The sequence below is a fragment of the Austrofundulus limnaeus genome, unplaced genomic scaffold (assembly GCF_001266775.1).
Source record: "Austrofundulus limnaeus strain Quisiro unplaced genomic scaffold, Austrofundulus_limnaeus-1.0 Scaffold158, whole genome shotgun sequence".
NCBI classification, from domain to species: Eukaryota; Metazoa; Chordata; class Actinopteri; order Cyprinodontiformes; family Rivulidae; genus Austrofundulus; species Austrofundulus limnaeus.
The window spans coordinates 762,844-780,340 of record NW_013952560.1 but is presented as its reverse complement, the minus strand read 5'-3'; the positions used below and the strand labels follow the sequence as shown (position 1 = coordinate 780,340).

The 17,497-nt window shown below is 39.9% G+C and overlaps 2 protein-coding genes across 6 annotated transcripts in view; both read right to left on the bottom strand.

Annotated features, from left to right (window-relative positions):
- Positions 1-2,262, bottom strand: part of cntn1b (contactin 1b) — a 12,711-nt gene extending 10,449 nt beyond the window's left edge. Inside the window, exons 1-2 of one of the 3 annotated variants that reach the window (XM_014016967.1) lie at positions 2,001-2,050; positions 183-294 (exon numbers count right to left, since the gene is read on the bottom strand). In XM_014016967.1, the coding sequence (XP_013872421.1) occupies positions 183-294; positions 2,001-2,035 (147 nt within the window). In that variant the 5' untranslated portion in view covers positions 2,036-2,050. Of the gene's footprint in view, positions 1-182; positions 295-2,000; positions 2,099-2,150 lie in introns of those variants that run through there. The other 2 variants (XM_014016968.1, XM_014016969.1) reach the window with 2 other exon arrangements.
- A 6,056-nt stretch (positions 2,263-8,318) lies between these two features.
- nrcama (neuronal cell adhesion molecule a) overlaps positions 8,319-17,497 on the bottom strand; it is a gene marked incomplete in the record, with an annotated part of 56,556 nt that continues 47,377 nt past the window's right edge. The window contains 13 exon segments of one of the 3 annotated variants that reach the window (XM_014016963.1): positions 8,319-8,734; positions 11,702-11,713; positions 12,259-12,337; positions 12,424-12,555; positions 13,510-13,665; positions 13,778-13,900; positions 14,167-14,232; positions 14,763-14,795; positions 15,885-16,061; positions 16,134-16,256; positions 16,335-16,539; positions 16,613-16,728; positions 16,830-17,055. In XM_014016963.1, coding sequence (XP_013872417.1) covers positions 8,500-8,734; positions 11,702-11,713; positions 12,259-12,337; positions 12,424-12,555; positions 13,510-13,665; positions 13,778-13,900; positions 14,167-14,232; positions 14,763-14,795; positions 15,885-16,061; positions 16,134-16,256; positions 16,335-16,539; positions 16,613-16,728; positions 16,830-17,055 — 1,683 coding nt within the window. 3 annotated transcript variants of the gene reach the window in all.

Sequence of the window (17,497 nt, the reverse complement as noted above, 5' to 3'; positions counted from 1 at the left end):
CTTGTACGGACTGTCCATAAGTTATAAGGATTTACATCATTTTGCAGGTATACGGACATGTAGGGCAATCTCACCGATTTTTTTCAAGTCTTACGGATTTTTTCAAAACCTTATTTTCAAAATTATCCAACATGTCAGAGCCTTTAGGATGATTAAAAAAAAACAATAACTAATCTTCCAACCTGTTCTGCTGGTAGAATTAAGTTTTGAACTTTTTCCGCTCTCCTTTCCCCCGGAGCAGGACGACGAGTCAGTGCCACGTCAATCAAATGAGAGAGAGGGTGGGGGCAATTGCTGCATTGGGGGGGAGAAAATTTTTTTATGGGTGGAGTAGTTTATTTTTCCTGTAATACTTCATTATAGAGTTTTAAGACAAAGCTAATTGAAAGGGGCGCTGAGCAGAGTTACAACCAGGGATTACAAATATTTTTTTCTTCTGCAGTTCAGCGCCCCCTCCAGCAGATGGCGCTCTAAGCGGCCGCCTAGTTCGCCTATGCCAAGAGCCGGCTCTGTCAGCACGTATAAAAGATTCAGGATGCCAGTGACTCAGCAGAAACCATCAAGTGCACACACACACACTCACAGGACCTGCACTGCCTCAGAGCTGACTACACAAAACACACCAGCTCTGCAGGAATTAGACGTGTCCAGTTGCACACACACATTTAAAAAAACACAACTGTAGGAGGAAATAACACTTCTGTGTTGCATCTGTAGATGTTAAAGTTCCAGTCTGACGGGATGAGACGAGAAAGGAGAACACAGCAGGGAAGAGTCAGACAGAGGATGGAGAGCATCGGGGATAAAAATAGCAGATTGAGACAAACAGGACAAATGGATAAGCTGAGGGAGGGCGGGGGGCTTTGATGACAAACAAAATAAGGTTTTAGGAGTTAACCAATGCTGCTCTGCCAAATACAATAAACCTGTGAAGAAGAAATCGGTTCGATTAAGGATTTTTCTGGGGTTTTGTATTACCAACATAAAATATTGGTATTAAAGAGATGAGAAACTGCTAAAAAGTAAAAATATTTCCTCATAAAGCTCAGTCATTCATGACTCATCAGCCAATCACTCTTGAAAGAATAAATCTGAAATTTTAGTGGGGAAAAAATTAAACAAGCAACAGAAATTCTAAACTCATTAAATAAGAATAATTAAAAGCTGTGATTTTTTGACTCCTTACAATTAAATAAAATCCTGTCAAAGAAAACTAACAGACGTCTCAGTCCAGCTCCACATTTGTCTCATCAAACCAAACTAAAGCAGCTAAAAAAGCTTAAAAAAATAAAAATGCACCATCACTGATCAGGCAGCCCAACAGACTGCAGCACTAACACACATCTTCATGACTCAGCACTTCCATACAGAGCAGCAGCCAGCTGCATGTCGGGCATTTACTGCTAAATCAAAATGTCCTCTGTTTATCTTTGACATGCAGGAACCTCAGAACTAATCAGACAAATGCAAAAATATAAAAAAAAAACTCACAGCACATTCAGTTTAAATATATCTGCACATTCTGGTCAAATCATTGCAGTGTTTTTCTCAGTAATCCCAACAGATCCTCTTTGGACAGCACAGCCACATTTAGGTCAGATGTATTAAAGCTTTTGAGGGGCTGAACATTGGGCTGCAGGAAGAAAAACAATCAGTGCAACGCTTCTGTTTATTTGTTCAATTAAATCAACTTAGTTTACGTCCAACTGAATCACATGACCAGACTAAATTGTGCCAAAAATGAAAATATTAAAGGAATCACCTTCTGCAGCTAAATCTGATTCTTTTTGATTTAGCTTTGCCAWCTTCTCTTCCTGCAAGTCGCATTTGTTTTAATTAATCTTGCGTTTTAATTTAGCCCAATGATGCTGRTCATTATTATTTTATTAGTTTAAATATTAGGCAAGTATAGAACAAGTTGTTTTACTGCCAGCGCCATCCAGAAGTGACCCTTTCACCTTCTTGTTTCTTGTTTTCAGCTCTAAATGACTCCACCTCACCTTCTAATGACGGAACCAGAGTCTCTGCTCTGCATTGCGACACTCCAGTCAGTACCGGTCCACTTCCACACCGCAGCGCCCCCCAAACCCCACTCAAAAAAGTCTGACACTTAGAGGCGTTCAGGGTCCGGAAAAAGGAGTAATTCTTACCTTTGAGACGACAGGAAAGATTTTCTTATTTTATTTGTTTAGCTGACAGTCATCTCCGCGCACCTGGACCCGAACCGCACCGCCCAAAGCATCCTCCGTCCCGTTCCAGATGGGGGGGAGAACTTTCCTATTGGCTGAGGAGGGAATGAGTGGCTTGTGAAGCCGGCGGTGATGCCGAGGCTCTGATTGGTCCGTGAGAGAGGAAGGAGGCGGGGCGAAGCGCTGTTGCGCATTTCGGGACAGGAAGTGAAGTGAAACAGATTCGGATCAAAGGATGTTGTTAATTATGAGCAGGTTTATTCTAACCAGATTGTAGCRCTCATCTGGTCTCACCTTTAGCTTCATTTCCTGGTTATTAAAAAAAAACAATGAATAAAAAAAACATAAAATATAGCAGGTGGGTTGACACCAGCTCTGCAGGTTTGTTTACTCACCTCCAAACATTAACACAAATATTCAGATTTTTCACACTTGAGATGGCAGGTGATTTGACCTGTGAGGGGGGAAATGAGGAAAGGCAGAGCAGAGGATCACAAGATGATTAAAACCATTATTAGAAAAAGGGATAGACTAATCAGACAACCCAAGTTAACCCTGAAGGAGCAGACCACCTAGAGATGATCACTTCTGTCCACAGGAGCATTGTATTAATGATCTTTTACATCGGACATCCCCAACCAGGGGGGGGGGGGGGGGGGTACACGAGCGTATTACACGGGTATGTGGAAAAATTTCCCAGGTATGTAAGGAAATAAATAAAAATAGGACTGAGATATGTAGGGCCTTTTCAGTACCTTGGACAGTTCCTTCAGCCCTTCACACAGTCTAAAGCAGGGATTCCCAACCAGTGGGGTACACGAGCATATTACAGTGGGTAGGTGGAAACATTTCACAGGTGTGTAAAAAAATAAAATAAAAATAGGACTGAGAAATGTAAGGCCCTATGATTTCTGCAATGCAGAAACTGCAGTCGGAGTCACAGAATTAACACAAAATGGAATCCAGTATAAAATGTGAAATCTCAGAATTTGCTCATTCGAGTGAGTTTTTGACATATTTTGTTCAATATGGACACTGCTGTTTACTGCACCTGCCATTACCTGGTTTATTTATTTAATTACTTATTCACTTTCAAGGCAACGTTTTTATCTTTAATTTGTGAGTTGAAAAAAAAAATAAAATGCTTGAGAATGAAACGTTCTAGGGGGGTTAAATAAATATTTTTCATTTAATAATCAGTTGTAGTACATTATAGTTTTGGAGAATCATTACATTTGACTGAGGGGGTACTAGTGGTCTGGCAAAATGGCTAAGGGGTTAAACAAGTCTAAAAAAGGCTGGGAACCAGTTTAACATGATCAACAATTTGGCCACAAATTTCTGAAATTTGAACAGAATTCTTTAAAGCAGTTTTCAAATTCCAGTCCTCAAGGGCTGCTATCCTGCATGCTTTCCAAACTGTTTGCATGAATGGATGATTGCTGCAGAATTAATGTGTTGGAGCAGGAAAACAAGTTAAACATGCTGCTTAGCTGCCGTTGAAGACCTGAGTTTGACACCTGTGCTGCAAACAAGGGGTTAAAAAAACAACCTTACAAATCAAAACTTATTGTTTGCTCTTTTTTTGCATTACTGTCTGCATAAATATACTACTTTCTTTATAACATATACCTTGTATTTAATATTATCAAGTAATAAACCAAGCAGCTTATAGATATTTTACTTTACTGGATACGTTCTTCAGTTTGAACTCATTTTGCGCTAATTTTAAATTTAAAAAGCAAGAATTCAAACTGTTTAAGTTATTTTAAGAAAATTTCACAATATTTGACTTTTAAAGATCCACATGAAAATAATAATAAAAAAAGTTTTACCACACCTCTGTATTTCTTCTTTGGTGTTATATTTTTTGGACACTAGGTGGCGCCAAACACGTTTCCATGTTTTATGGTGGGCATGAGTCTTTTTTTAAAAAAAAAAAAAAAAGGAAAAAAAAAACAAGATTTGAAATCTCAAAACCAACATTTATTTAATCTTTTTGAACTTAATTTAAAATACAAAATATTTTTGCAATATCATATTGTAGAGTAAACCATTTGACAGCCTTTCATGCTTCTCGTGTAGCTTCAACTTTGACCAGAACGTCATCTCATATATACTGTATTTTCACAAACATTTAGAACATGTCCAGTTTGCACACTGCAACACACCAGTCCACCTCCTACTCAATGCTCCGATGGGTTTCATTTATCTTCCGAGTGCACAAACTCACAAAGATATGCCTTCTTTTCATGCCTAATTTAGGACAACACCCAGAGAGAAGYTGTTCTAAATCAGATGTGTGAATTTCTTTGTGTCTTTTTAATTATAATAATAACAAAAATGTGTATGAACTGTCAAAACAGGTTTCACAAGACAAATAATGTGCTTTTGATACCTGAAACTGTAGGCTAAACAGCTGAAGCAGCAAATTCACCTGACGAGATTAAAACAAAAAATAAAGTAAAATAAAAAAATCACACCAAACTGAAAAGTGAAAACTGGAAATCGCACACAATCTCATTTCGTCACTCCGCACCTCCAATGCATGTGGGGTTGGTTGAGGTCAGGCTCTCGCCTCTGACCTCTACGCTCAAAATCAAGCCAGTATTTACAGGGAAACAAACAAAACATATGTACACATGGTCTGCTAGAACGTCACAACTCTAAAACTTGATGCAAGTTATGATGAGACGAGAGAATATTCTCTAAAAATAAAATAAAACAGGGAAGAAAAACTGCATGTTTAGAAGAGAAACGGACTGCTCGACAAACCTCCACACACGCAGTATACGAGCATGCATGTGCAGCACCCAAACATTCAACTAAGCTCCATTTATCTGCAAAAAAATAGAAGAACTGCTGCTCAGAAAGGGGACGACTCGCAGCAAACTGCAGGAGTGTGAACCAAAAGTCACCAGTGTGTTTTCAGGCCCATGTTTTAGACTAAACATGGCGGTGACGTTGGTTCCCACTGGCAGTTACCTGTGAGCAGGCTGGCAGTTTGATGCTGAGGAGCAGCTCCTCCTCATCAAGGTCACGTTCAGAGGAGAGTAACGATTTTCACCTTTTCATTTTCTTCAACTTGGAACAAAAAAGGTGTAGATTTAGGGTGTTTAGCATGAGACGTTTATGATTGTCAATAAATCCCCAAAAACAACCCATAACTGAAATTAAATCCACCTCTGTTATCCCACTGACCCAAAAGTTTTACCCTCAGCTTAAAAAATAAGACTCCAAGATGCTTTTTGACTTTATTTTCCAACAGTGTAAAGGCTGACGGATTGAAGGGTAAAATAAAACGTGAGACTTAACTGGTTATCTCCCTGGGCTGATAATAACTAACAATCTGAGGGAGTCTCACAGCAAATCCTCACAAATCTTCTGTATCTTAATTTTGAGTCATCCCCTGCACCTGCAGCCAAGATATTCCTTTAAGTTAGCAGTTAGGTCACCCCACGCTGATAACTGCCAGTAAACACTGAATCCTTGGAGAGAACRCTCGGGCTTGGTTAGCAGGGAGCAGTTTGTAATCTGACTGTTTTCTTAATCATCATCATCACCAGTGTAGCTTCAATTCCTGACACAGGCTTTAAAGTTGTTACAAGTCAGGGGTTGGTCTGCGTGTCACATAGTTCTGCGGGGTTTTAGTCCACGTTTGTCTTGGTCAATGTTTTCTGCAAAGGCACTGAAAACCAGGCAGAGGGTTTCGTAATCTAACACATTCTCGAAGTCGGCGTGATGTCATCCGTCACGTTATTTTTAAAAAAAAATTTCTGTAGGGAGGAAAACAGTTATAAACAGTTGTTGGCAAGTAATGTAAAATAATTTGTGTATCACAGATAACTACTCAGATATTTAAGAATGTTGTACGAATGAACAACAGCAATGTAATATCACATGACTGATTTAAATCACTGTGGCTGGAAAAAAACAGCCTCTCTCAGACTTTGTTGCAATTTTTTGTCAAATAAGTTCTTAAATTGTGTTGATAAACCATGTCAAATTGGAGTTATAATAAATAAGCACCTTTCTATCTAACCAGGATACACCAATCTGTTCCTTCGTTAGCCATCCACACAGCACTCTGCCAAATAAACCAAATAAATATAAACCCCCTATCTCATTTCTGACCAAGGCCTAAAGTTATTTGTCAAGCCCCAAAAGATCTACAGGAATTAGAAAATAAAAAAAAGACAAAAGTTGAATGAAGTTTGGCAGAGTTGGAGAGACAGAGAGAGTATGACTGAATTAGATTTATGTTATTTAGAGCAGAGGTTCTCAAACGTCCCAGGACGTCCACGAGAGGTATCTTGGAGGGGGGTCCTCAAAAAATTTCACTAATTTGTTACTTTAGATTATTTTTAAAAATGCATGGAGAACAATGAACTATTAAAACAAACATAATAAACTTAATAAGAATATACATTCCCATAGCATTTATGGCCTGAAATGACAATAAATTATCTTTTAAAAACAGCACAGGGTTTATGAGGGGATCCCTGGAATTTTTTCGCCCTTGTAAGGGGTCCCCAGACCCAAATGGCTTGAGAACCCCTGATTTAGAGTGTTTGGATTTTATTGCCAGGGTGTAGTTTAGAGTGTTTAGTCTTTAGTCAGTTTTAGTGAGATTGACATTTTTGAACGTTCCCATTTTCCCCCAAACCAATATGTCAGCCTCCGTCTACAACCTGTAAATTACCCAGCTGTCCGACTTCGAGTATAAAATCCCAACACCACCACAGAACCTCTCAGTGACCCTCCTACTCTGTCAGAAAACCAGTGAAAACTAATGTAGAGATGAGATAATTGTGACAATGACTCACGGTGGAAGCACTCAACAGTGATGTCAGATCAATAAAACGATTAAAGAAATGAAACAAATCGGCCAACCGCACCTTGAGTTTTGGCGCACAGGCTGGCTGAGACGGTGCTTCTTTATCCCCCTCTCTCTTCCCGGCACTCCAACTGAACAAACCTAACCAGGTGTTACACCATATTTTGTGACCATCATAWATTGTGACCAGAGGGGGCGCTGTTGCGTTTCTACAACAGAACTTGGCCAAAAATAGCCACAAAGAAGAATATGATACGCCAAAAGCGTAACCCAGAGGTCACAAAACATGACAACTGTTGTCATATATTGTGACTTCACTGTAGCTTGGTAAATAATAAAAATATTTATACATAAACTGATTCTACTCATTGTATACATCCTCTAATGTCAGAAAAATAACTTCTGATCACTGCCATGTTGACTATTACAATTACTACTACTATTATTACTACTATAGGTGATAATAGCTATCATATTAAGTGAGCCTGTACTAATTTAATAACAGTCACCATGTCAGTGATCAAAAGTTATTTTTCTGACACTAGAGGATGTAAACAATTAGTATAAATAAAGTTTTTCTATTTCGTTAGCTACAGTGAAGTCACAATATATGACAGCTATCATATTCTGTGACAATGTACTGTATAATAACAACAGTCAACAGTTTTTTTTTCTTCGTATGTCTTCAGTCTCTGGCTTACACTGTTGGCGTATCATATTCTTCTCTGTGGCCATGTTCGGCCAAGTCCTGTTGTAGAAACGCAACAGCGCCCCCTCTGGTCACAATATATGAGGGTGACAAAATATGGTGTAACACCGGAACTACGGCTCCCCTCTCTCTCTGTATGTACAAACAGTCCCTCTGTTCCGTTTGAAAAGAAACAAGCGTCTGCATCGAGTCGTCGAAAAAAAAGACGTTGCTGCCATTCCCCCCCCCACAAACGCGGCACATAACACTTCCGGAAAACAAGTCGAACAAAAGGCCAGTGGCTTGTGCACCAAACACCGTGGAAAACAGCTGCAAAAAACTGACGAGGTTGTAAAATGCGTAACAGACTCATGAGTTGCTCCATGCAGGTGCTGTAAATGTGACTGGATGCATATTAGCCTGCCAGCGGGTCATGTAGAGTACTTTCTTTAAAATATATAAATATTTGATACATCATATTTAGGGGGTTAAATGGCACTAACACATAATTGGCCGCACTCGTGCTCAGTCTGAGTGGTAAAAGCCTTCCGGTACATTCTATATTGCTTGCTTTCCTTTTCTCCATGTGTCCCTTTTTTTTTTCTTTTAACGGTTATTTGGGGGGTGGGGTTCGGGAGGTCACAGTGTGACTGAAGGGGGTGGAGATGACGACATGTCAGCAGTCTAGAGAGGTAGCCTTGGCCACCAGAACGACAGCCGCCAAGTGGTGAACGTGGGTGTCCGTCGACGAGTCAACGACTGTCACCAGGCTGAAGCCCTTTTCGTTAAACGAAGGAGTTCATGGCGTTGACGGGCGACGGGGCCTCCGAGCTCTCGTTGCCTTCGTGCGTGTCCTTCTCCTTCTTGCCGCTGTACTGGCCGATGAAGGAGCCGTCCTCGTTGAACTGCCCGTCCCCGCCCTCCCCGTAGTCCACTAAACTGTCGTCGCTCTCGTCGCGGCGCACCGTCCCGTTGGACGGCGTCCGGCTGCCCTTCAGCGGCTTGTGGTCCTCCGTGTCGCTGTAGGAGGAAGATGAATGAGGGAGGGAGGGGGGAGTCACTAAAGGCAGTCAGCTGAGGCTGATCTGGCTTCTCCACTGCACAAGTCATGGTGAAACACAGCTTACGTTTAAAAGAAAAGCATAAATATGTGCAGAAGGTTTAGCATTAGAAGCTAACTTCATGCTACTTGTACAGTGGAGCAGCTCGAACTTTTAAAGGGATCCATGATTAGTTGTAACATTAGACTTTATTTAATAAACATATATTTTAACTGTAAAATAAAGACTGTAAAAATACTGTAGGATGTTCAGTTTTTATCATTTTTAAACTAAATTTTAAAAATATATTTTAACACGGATGGGGTCATTTTATTTACATGCAAAGCATTCTGGGTAAATGATGACATGGATAGGTCCTCGGTGCGAGGCTGCTAGCRAGCTATATCCACCCTGAAGGTTAATCTTGGACAATATCTGATGATCGACACTTTTAAATGAAACCAGAGAGCGTTGACAGAGAGGAGAAGGTAGGAGGACAACAGAGCTGCTTCATGGAAGAAGAACCTCAGCTTAGCCTGTTAGCTTTAGCATTAGCCCAGACGCCATCACCATATATATGTATTAGCTCAGTGCTACACATTCTCCTCTCGTCACTGAGGTCCTCCATCCACATGACAGAGAGGAGAACGCAAACATGATTCAGCTGCAACTGAAAGTATGGATGGAGGACCTCAGTTTAGCTTGTTTTTCGCGCTAGCGCTGAGCTAATACATATAAGGCAATATAGAGTCGGCGCTAGCACGAAGGCTAACAGGCTAAACTGAGGTTCTTCTTCCATGAAGCAGCTCTGTTGTCCTCCATCCATATTTTCAGTTACAGGCTGAGTTATTTCTACCTTCTCCTCTCTGTCAACGCTCTCTGGTTTCATTTAAAAGAGTCGATCATCAGATGTTGTCCAAGATTAACCTTCAGGGTGGATATAGCTCGCTCACACCGAGGACCTATCCATGTCATCATTTACCCAGAATGCTTTGCATGTAAATAAAATGGCTCTGTCCGTGTTAAAATGTATTTTAAAAAAAACTAGTCTACAGTATTTTTACAGTCTTTATTTTACAGTTAAAATAAATGTTTATCAAATAAAGTCTAATGTTACAACTAATCATGGATCCCATTAAAGTGTGCACAGAAAGAATGCTGCAAATGCGTGCTGCTCAGCCTGCAGTACCTGCAGCAGAACACATTCAGTCAGTATGCTTGCAGGTTACATGCAGTAATACAAAATGCAATCCAAAAAGTCACGGCTTCATTCTTTTATCAAGCTAAGATTTGTGGCAGATTATCTTAATCTCTGCTACTTGATGCAACGTTGTCATGATGATGTTAGACTGCGACTCTACTATCAATGGATTTTTAGTTTTGATGAACAACTAAACCTGTCTAATGAAATGTTTAATGAAAGAAGTCAAATATAATATGAGTTTTGGGTTTACTATTTCACAACAACTTACAGCATTTACACTTGGTATTAATAGAAGTGGACAGTGTGCACACTGATATACTCTAAACCAGGATTTGGAGAATAGTTAGTACATCTTCTAAAAGTCTCCTTCAACAGTGACATGCAGTCACTTTGAGGTAGTTGAATTCTTTGCTTGAGCCAGAACCCAACTCTAAGAGGAGTTTTTTTTTACACTTTTCTGTTCAAGAGCCACAGGCTGTCTCAATTCATGGGCTGCATCCTCATGAGTCCATAGCCCACATGGGCCACATCCTCCCCAGTCTGGGTAGGCTGCATGAAACTGCTGTGAAACGAGACGGTCTAGCCTTTGCTTGATGTCGGCTTGATGAAAGTTTGTGTGACCACGCGCTACCCCATTACCGTCGTGATCAGTTTCATATCAGACATAAAATGTGTTGGGACATTTATTCACTGGAAGAATAACTTCACAATTAAACTGTTACATGTAAATTAATTAAAAATAATAATAAATTTGGTTTAGCTCCATTAACTACTTATATAGTTGCATTTTATTTAACATCTTATCGCAGCGTTAATTTCATCAGCTAAGTTGCTAAACTTACATTTAAAAACAAACACTTTGGTCCGTGATGAATTTACAAACTACGCTGATTTGGTTAAAAAAATTAAAAGTCCACCGTGTTCGTTTCTCTGTTTAGTTTGCTGTTGGTGCCATATTTTAATTTAAAATGTATTCTTTTCTCTCGCTTCGTCCGCCATTACTAGCATAAAAAAATCTCCGTTTGGGCCGCAATGCATTATGGTATACGCTGGGCCGGGAAGGATCCATCAGACCAGTCCTTCGATTGGGGCCAAAGGAAGGACGCATTTGTTGGCCGCATCGGAGGAGTCTTTGGTTTTGGACGGTCTTCGTCGCAGCGCTGTGACGTATGTGGCCGACAAATTCGGCCTTCGGAGGACCCGGCCCACCGTTTTGGACACATCCTTAGAATTGGGACAGCGCTCGGCGCGGGGCTGTCATGTATGCAGCTGATAAATGCGTACTCATGAGGATGCAGCCCGTGAATCGAGACACAGCGACAGCCTTGGACTTAAATAGACTCTCGTCCCAGCTTAGGTGCGCACAACGATAGCACCTTCATTCTTCATAACTACACTTGAAGCTCCCTTTAATAAACACCACTGAATCTGTGACAAAAAGCAAGCCTGGTAAAGTTTAAACTGCACCGGGAAAAAGCTCAACTTTGAGCTTACACCCTGGACRGGTCACAAGTCCATCACAGAGGGGCTTAACAATAGAGCCACAACCGTTTATTAGTTTAAATGTAAATGTGACCCTCCACTTGTGACATGTTAATACCAGGTGTAAACCACATCTCTGTAGATCACATACAGGTTTTGTCTCAGCGTTTAGTCCCACTACTGTTAGAAAGAGCCTACAAAGCATTTATTTTAAAAGGGTTGCGTGGAATGCATGCTGGATTGTACCGCTTCTTGTCTTACCTCTCCATTGACCTAAACTCCCCGAGCAGAAAGGATATATAAAAAAAATGGAAGTTCATATGAAAATAAGTTCATGAGCCAAATGAATGTCTTTGTATTTTTTAAGACACAGACAGAAATACTTTAAAAAATAAAGCATGAAAATGGAAGAAAATTAAACTCACATTAAAATATACAGCAGCCTTCTTTGATTGATTTTTCTAAAAGTATAATCATATCACACATTATCATRACTGAACTAATAACTCTTAATTATGTTTTTCAGCTAATGGTCAGTGTTCTCAGAAAAAACTTAAAATAAAGTGTTAAAACTTGAAATATTTGTGTTTTACTAAGCTTTAGGGGAGTTAGTATTAGAGTAGTTTAGATGTTGCCTTGCCTCTATGCAGTATTTACATATGGAGTCTGGTAAGGAGAATGTCTCTGCAGTCTGGTACCAAGTTTTTACACATAAATAGCAAAATATGGAGGAAAAAGAAAAGGGGAAAAAAATTACAACTACTGTTTGTTTTTATTTTAGCCACGCAAATCTTTTTATATTTCTCATCATCTCTCACCTGTACTCCCCAAACGTTCCATCATCCTCCTTCATAGGCTGGATCTCAGGGTCTTGGTGAGCATCTTCTTTCTCTTTCACTGGAGATTCCACACAAGGTTTTCATTTCAAACTGCTGCCCATCCCACGTCACCGAGCTCTCAACACAACAAACAATYGTCTGTACCTGGGTATTTGCCACCTTTGTTCCTCTTGATGAAGCAAACGATGAGAAGCACGAGGATGAGGAGAGCGATGGCGCACATCAGGCCGATGAACCAGCCCTGCGTGGCGATGTCGATCTGACGGTTGGGAACCGCTGGGAGGAGACGGCAGAAACGTCAGTCCAGATTTTGATTTAGGTTGATAACAATGACGTTTGTTGTCATCATGCAGAGCAACACTAAGGTTAGGAGAATCTGAAAACACTTAATGGGATGTTAAAATGACTTAAAGCAATGAAAATTTAAAAAAATAGTTGAAATAATAAAATAAAATAATGATCCATGAAGTGATGATATTACGAGACGACCACTTTGACTCTTCTGGGACACTTTTTACCTTAAATGTAACTTGTAATTAAAAAAGTGATATAGTTAATGTGTGTAAGCTTTTTAATTTCAGCTTTACCTTAAAAAATCTACTTTTCAACTTTCTCTTAAAAATATATATTTTTTTAATCTTTTGAAACTAATTTGTGAGAAATGCAACACAGATTCCAAAGTATATGTACTGTAAGGTTTTTAATGTGGGTAAATATAATCTAATTTTTTAAAAAAAAGTATATATTTAACTCCTTAACAGCTGCCCCTGAAATTCTTTAAAAGCTTTTTGAGATTTTTTATTTTTGTAATGGTGTCAAACTAAAGGTAAGAACCAGGGATAGTTGTCTGACGCCATAGTTTTCAAATTAAAAGCCCCCAGTAGCATCTGGAAATGTTTAAAGATAGTAACTTCAAAATGTTTTCCCAAAATCCAACTTTAAGCTATTAAACCTACATAAATGATGTTCTCTAAGCCAAATAAAGATAATTGGGTAATTAGTGGTCTTGTTTTTTTCCCATTAAATTTAAAAATCATCACTTGAAATAAAAACAAAATAATAAAAAAAATAAGTTGAGGACAACTGATTTACACAAAATGACTCAATGAAACAACCATCTGGGTGCAACAGTGGCCTTCTAATGATGAGACGAAACCAACGAACATAAAACTGGCAAAACAAACAAATAAAACACTAAAAGAGCATCTACGCTGAGGCATGCCGCCTCACCTGGCACCGTAACCAGCACTTCGTTTGTCCTGTGGAGCGCCACGTCCGCTCCGTCTCTAGCTACCACACGCACCCTATAGGACGTCCCCGGCTTTAAACCTTTTATCGTATGCGAGTGCGTACCGTTTACCACCTCCCTTTTCCAGTCCTCTTCACCTAGAGTTGGTGCAGCGGATGAGGAGGGATTAGAAAAGAAGCAGCCTCTTTCATAATCTGGCATTTAAACAGCTGTTTGAATTGGCGTGCGCTGGTAATTCTGGAGCCTTACTGTTTTCTACATTATATTCCACAAATAAATTCTTTTGGAGTCCGAAGTATTCCCAACTGATCACTGCGCCTCCCTCAATCCCAGATGAGTTAACCCTGCCGAACACAGGGCCGACAGGAGGCACTGAGCGCAAACAAAAGGGACAGGAAACAGTTCAAAATACAAATAAAATTGCAACTTTACAGAAATCTGACTCAGTGAACAACTTTAATCTGGATAAAATCATTTTTTCTTATCCTATTTATCTTTCTGACACTATATGGAAAACAACACTGTTACTATATTTACTGCAAACATGTTCAGCCTAGTAAATGTTACTTTCTTCCAGTTTTTGTTTTAGGGCAGACATAATGAGTGAGGTGATTAGGGGACGCAGCGAGAGCTTGTACCCTTGTGAAACGGGGAGTGCAGAGACTGAGAGGTGGGGGAAGTTTGGTGAGGGGGCTCTGTGGGGCCTGAAAGGACACGGAAAAGAGTGAGACAGCACACATGACCAAACACRACATACAAGAACAAGAACACAAAGCTCTGACATGCCGCAGGACCTCGCGACTCTGACACCATGAGCTGAATCTAAAAAATTAATTAAAAAAAAACAGCCAAACAGATCGCAAAACTGCAGCAGCAGACACATCTGGAACAAAAAGTAAATAAAATGTCAAACGATCGGCACTAATGCATCTAAAAACAAAAGATAAAGGCTTTCTAAATTAACTGCATCGATTCAAAAATAACAAAAACAAAAYAAACTACAAAGCAGTTATTCCTAACACATCAAACTACATTAACACGTAAAAGCAGCCTGTTTGTTTTCACATGCTATGGGAAGAACTGCAATGTTACATTTTCCACACAGACGTACTGACGAGGTAAAACGTGCAYATAGGTGAGATAAATGAAATATCTATGCTATGATTTTTTTCGGTTTTTAATATCCCAGGTTAAAAGCTGCATGCGTTTACTTCCAGTGGCACACGTGGGTTACCTTTGCCTGCCTCTATAGTGGGCTGAATAAGAGCTTTGAGGAAAAGAGACAGAGAAATACATAAGAAGTGTGAGATACTGAGCAAAAACAGTGCTCATTTCTAACAGTTACTACTGCCTTTAACCTCTGAAGCCCCAAGTAGTTTTCTGGATGTTTTTGCTTGAAATACCATGCCAAAATGTAAYTGAGTGTTTCTCTGCATTTACAAACTCTACTTAAATAACCTTGATATCAAAATAAAGTAACACCTGGGAGATTTCATCAGAAGTGTAAGTATTAAAACAGCTGCTGTGGTTTTAGAGATATTGGGGATGGAACATAACTCTTAATTTTTTTTTCACTCTCACCTAAAATGTTTTTTTTTTCCATTAGACAGTATATATCCTATTTAAAACCATAATGACTCAGGCTAAAAGCTCTTGGAAACCATAAATCCACTTGTGGACATTACCTGTGCAAAGATTAATGCTGCTAAAATTAACTGGAGCAAAGTTACAGAGGTTTTGATAAAGAAATAATTTTGCATTTTGTCATTCTGCACAGGATGGACCATGTAGGTACCATTAATAAATGTTAAGAAATCTTTTCTTAATTGCAAAATTTATTTATTTTTTCTTAACTGACTGARAAGACCTGTTATTAAATGTTTGTTCTTTTGAAAAATTATCCAAACATTTATTTGTCACCATATATATTATATAAAACTCTCTCACTCATAATCACGTGAAAAAAACTTTCAACACACTTTACAACATATTTAGGCATCTACTTTGACTTGCTTAAAAAAATTAGCGTCAAAAATATTTCCTTTACACATTTGCTTGAACGTATTTACAGATTTGCAATGACGCCATTTTGTAGTTTGTTTACTTTCTGATTCAACTGCTTGATGCTTAAACTGTGTTTGGTGAATGTAAAAATAGTTTCCATGAGCTTTTATCAAAGATTCTTAGGTTTCTATTGATACCAAACATGTCCAGGTTCAACTGACAGATAGGAAGTTGAAAGAAATAGAAAATGGAAAAAAAATGTTTTGCCCCCGATACCGGGGGCATGGGGCTCAAGAGGTTAAAGATGTTGGTGGAATGATTAAACAATAAGACTAAACCAAAYGTGTCTCACTTATATCCATGGCTGTGTAGGCCTCTTCTGTTATATTAGGTCCGGGACCCTTGACTGTCGTTGCGCTTAAGTAAAACTTGTAGAGCACGCTGGTGTTCAGGCTGCCCAGCGTGAACGTCGTCTCGTTGGCTTTCAGGTTGATAGCCCTCAGTGGTTCCAGCTCACTCGTCGTGTTGACTGTTGAAGGAACAAGAAGCGCTGATGAGAGCCAGAATGAAAATCAGTGGAAGATAAAGGTGCTAGCTTTACCTGGTTGGTATCTGAGGGTGTACCCTGTGAGGCGGCCATTGTTGCTAACCGGTGGGCCCCAGTTCAGAGTGACAGAGTCCAAACCAGGGTTGATCACACTCAGAAAAGAAGGAGGACCTGGAACTAAAAAAAACATGTTCACTGTCTAAAAGAAGTGCTATAATTTAGCTTTAATTCCTCTAAAAATGATCTAACGCGTACCTCCTTCAGGTGTTTCAAAAGTCTTGCTGGAACTGGGCGGTCCTTCTCCCTTGCTGTTGAGGACCCTGATGAAGACGCTGTATAGGCTGTAAGGATGAAGGCCCGGCAGCATCCCCTCACTACGGTTCCCACTGAAAGTCAAAACTCGCTCCTGCTGATCTCCTTCGCCCGCCTCCTGCAGGCCACGCTCCCGGCGGTAGTACACCTTAAAGGGGACGCACAGAAAGCTGAAGCCTGATTCGTTRCAAACACTGACCCACAGATAGAAACATGCTTACCTTGTATCCTTGCAACTCTCCTTGAACAGAAGCAGTAGAAACGGGCTCCCAGTGAACTTTGGCCAGTGTGGTGTTATGAATCATGACCTGCACGTTGTCAGGAGCAGACAGAGGCACTGCAGAGCACAGATATCACACTGTTATTAAGATGCATAAACACTCATTTTATACTAAATTAACTTGCTTTAATGTTTCTGATCTAAACAATTTTGCTCACAGTCCTCTCCGGAGTGACCAGTCACTACTTGGGGTTCAGGGCCGTTGCCGTAATCATTAAAAGCCTGAACTTTTATTTCATACGGCACATAGGTTGGAGTTCCAGAGACGACCAGCTGAGAAGAGTTCGCAACATTTTTTGACGTCCAGTCCTTTTCCAAGTCCTTCTGTCTCCAATGGACTTTGTATTCCAGACCGGGTCCGTTAGACTGGAATCCTGTTAGTGGCTGCATGGAGAGAGGGGAAAATATACAGCTCGGTATGAGATGGGAACCAAGGCTGTCTGCTTCACAGTAAAATGTTTTATGTTCGATATTTATGCCTGACGTCATGTTGAACAGTAAACTCTGTCTAAGGAACACCTGTCAGTGCATGTCGCTTATAGTATAGTTTTGTATGTCAAGCATTTTTAGTGAGAAAGTTTTCTTTATTCAAAAAATTTTGTGTCATAAATAGGCCTGTCGCGATAGTCAATAAATCAATTAATCGCACGATAACTTTTTTTGAGGTMGGTAAAAAAAAGACGCCGATAAGTTTCATTTTCCTGCTTGTTTGTTTACTTCGTCTCTCTGCTCCGCTGCACAGGATGAGCTCCTGTGAAGAGCTCCTGCAGCTGACCCCTCCCCTCCTGTTTTCTTAGTGTGGGAGGAGCGAACTGTCGCTTTAGCG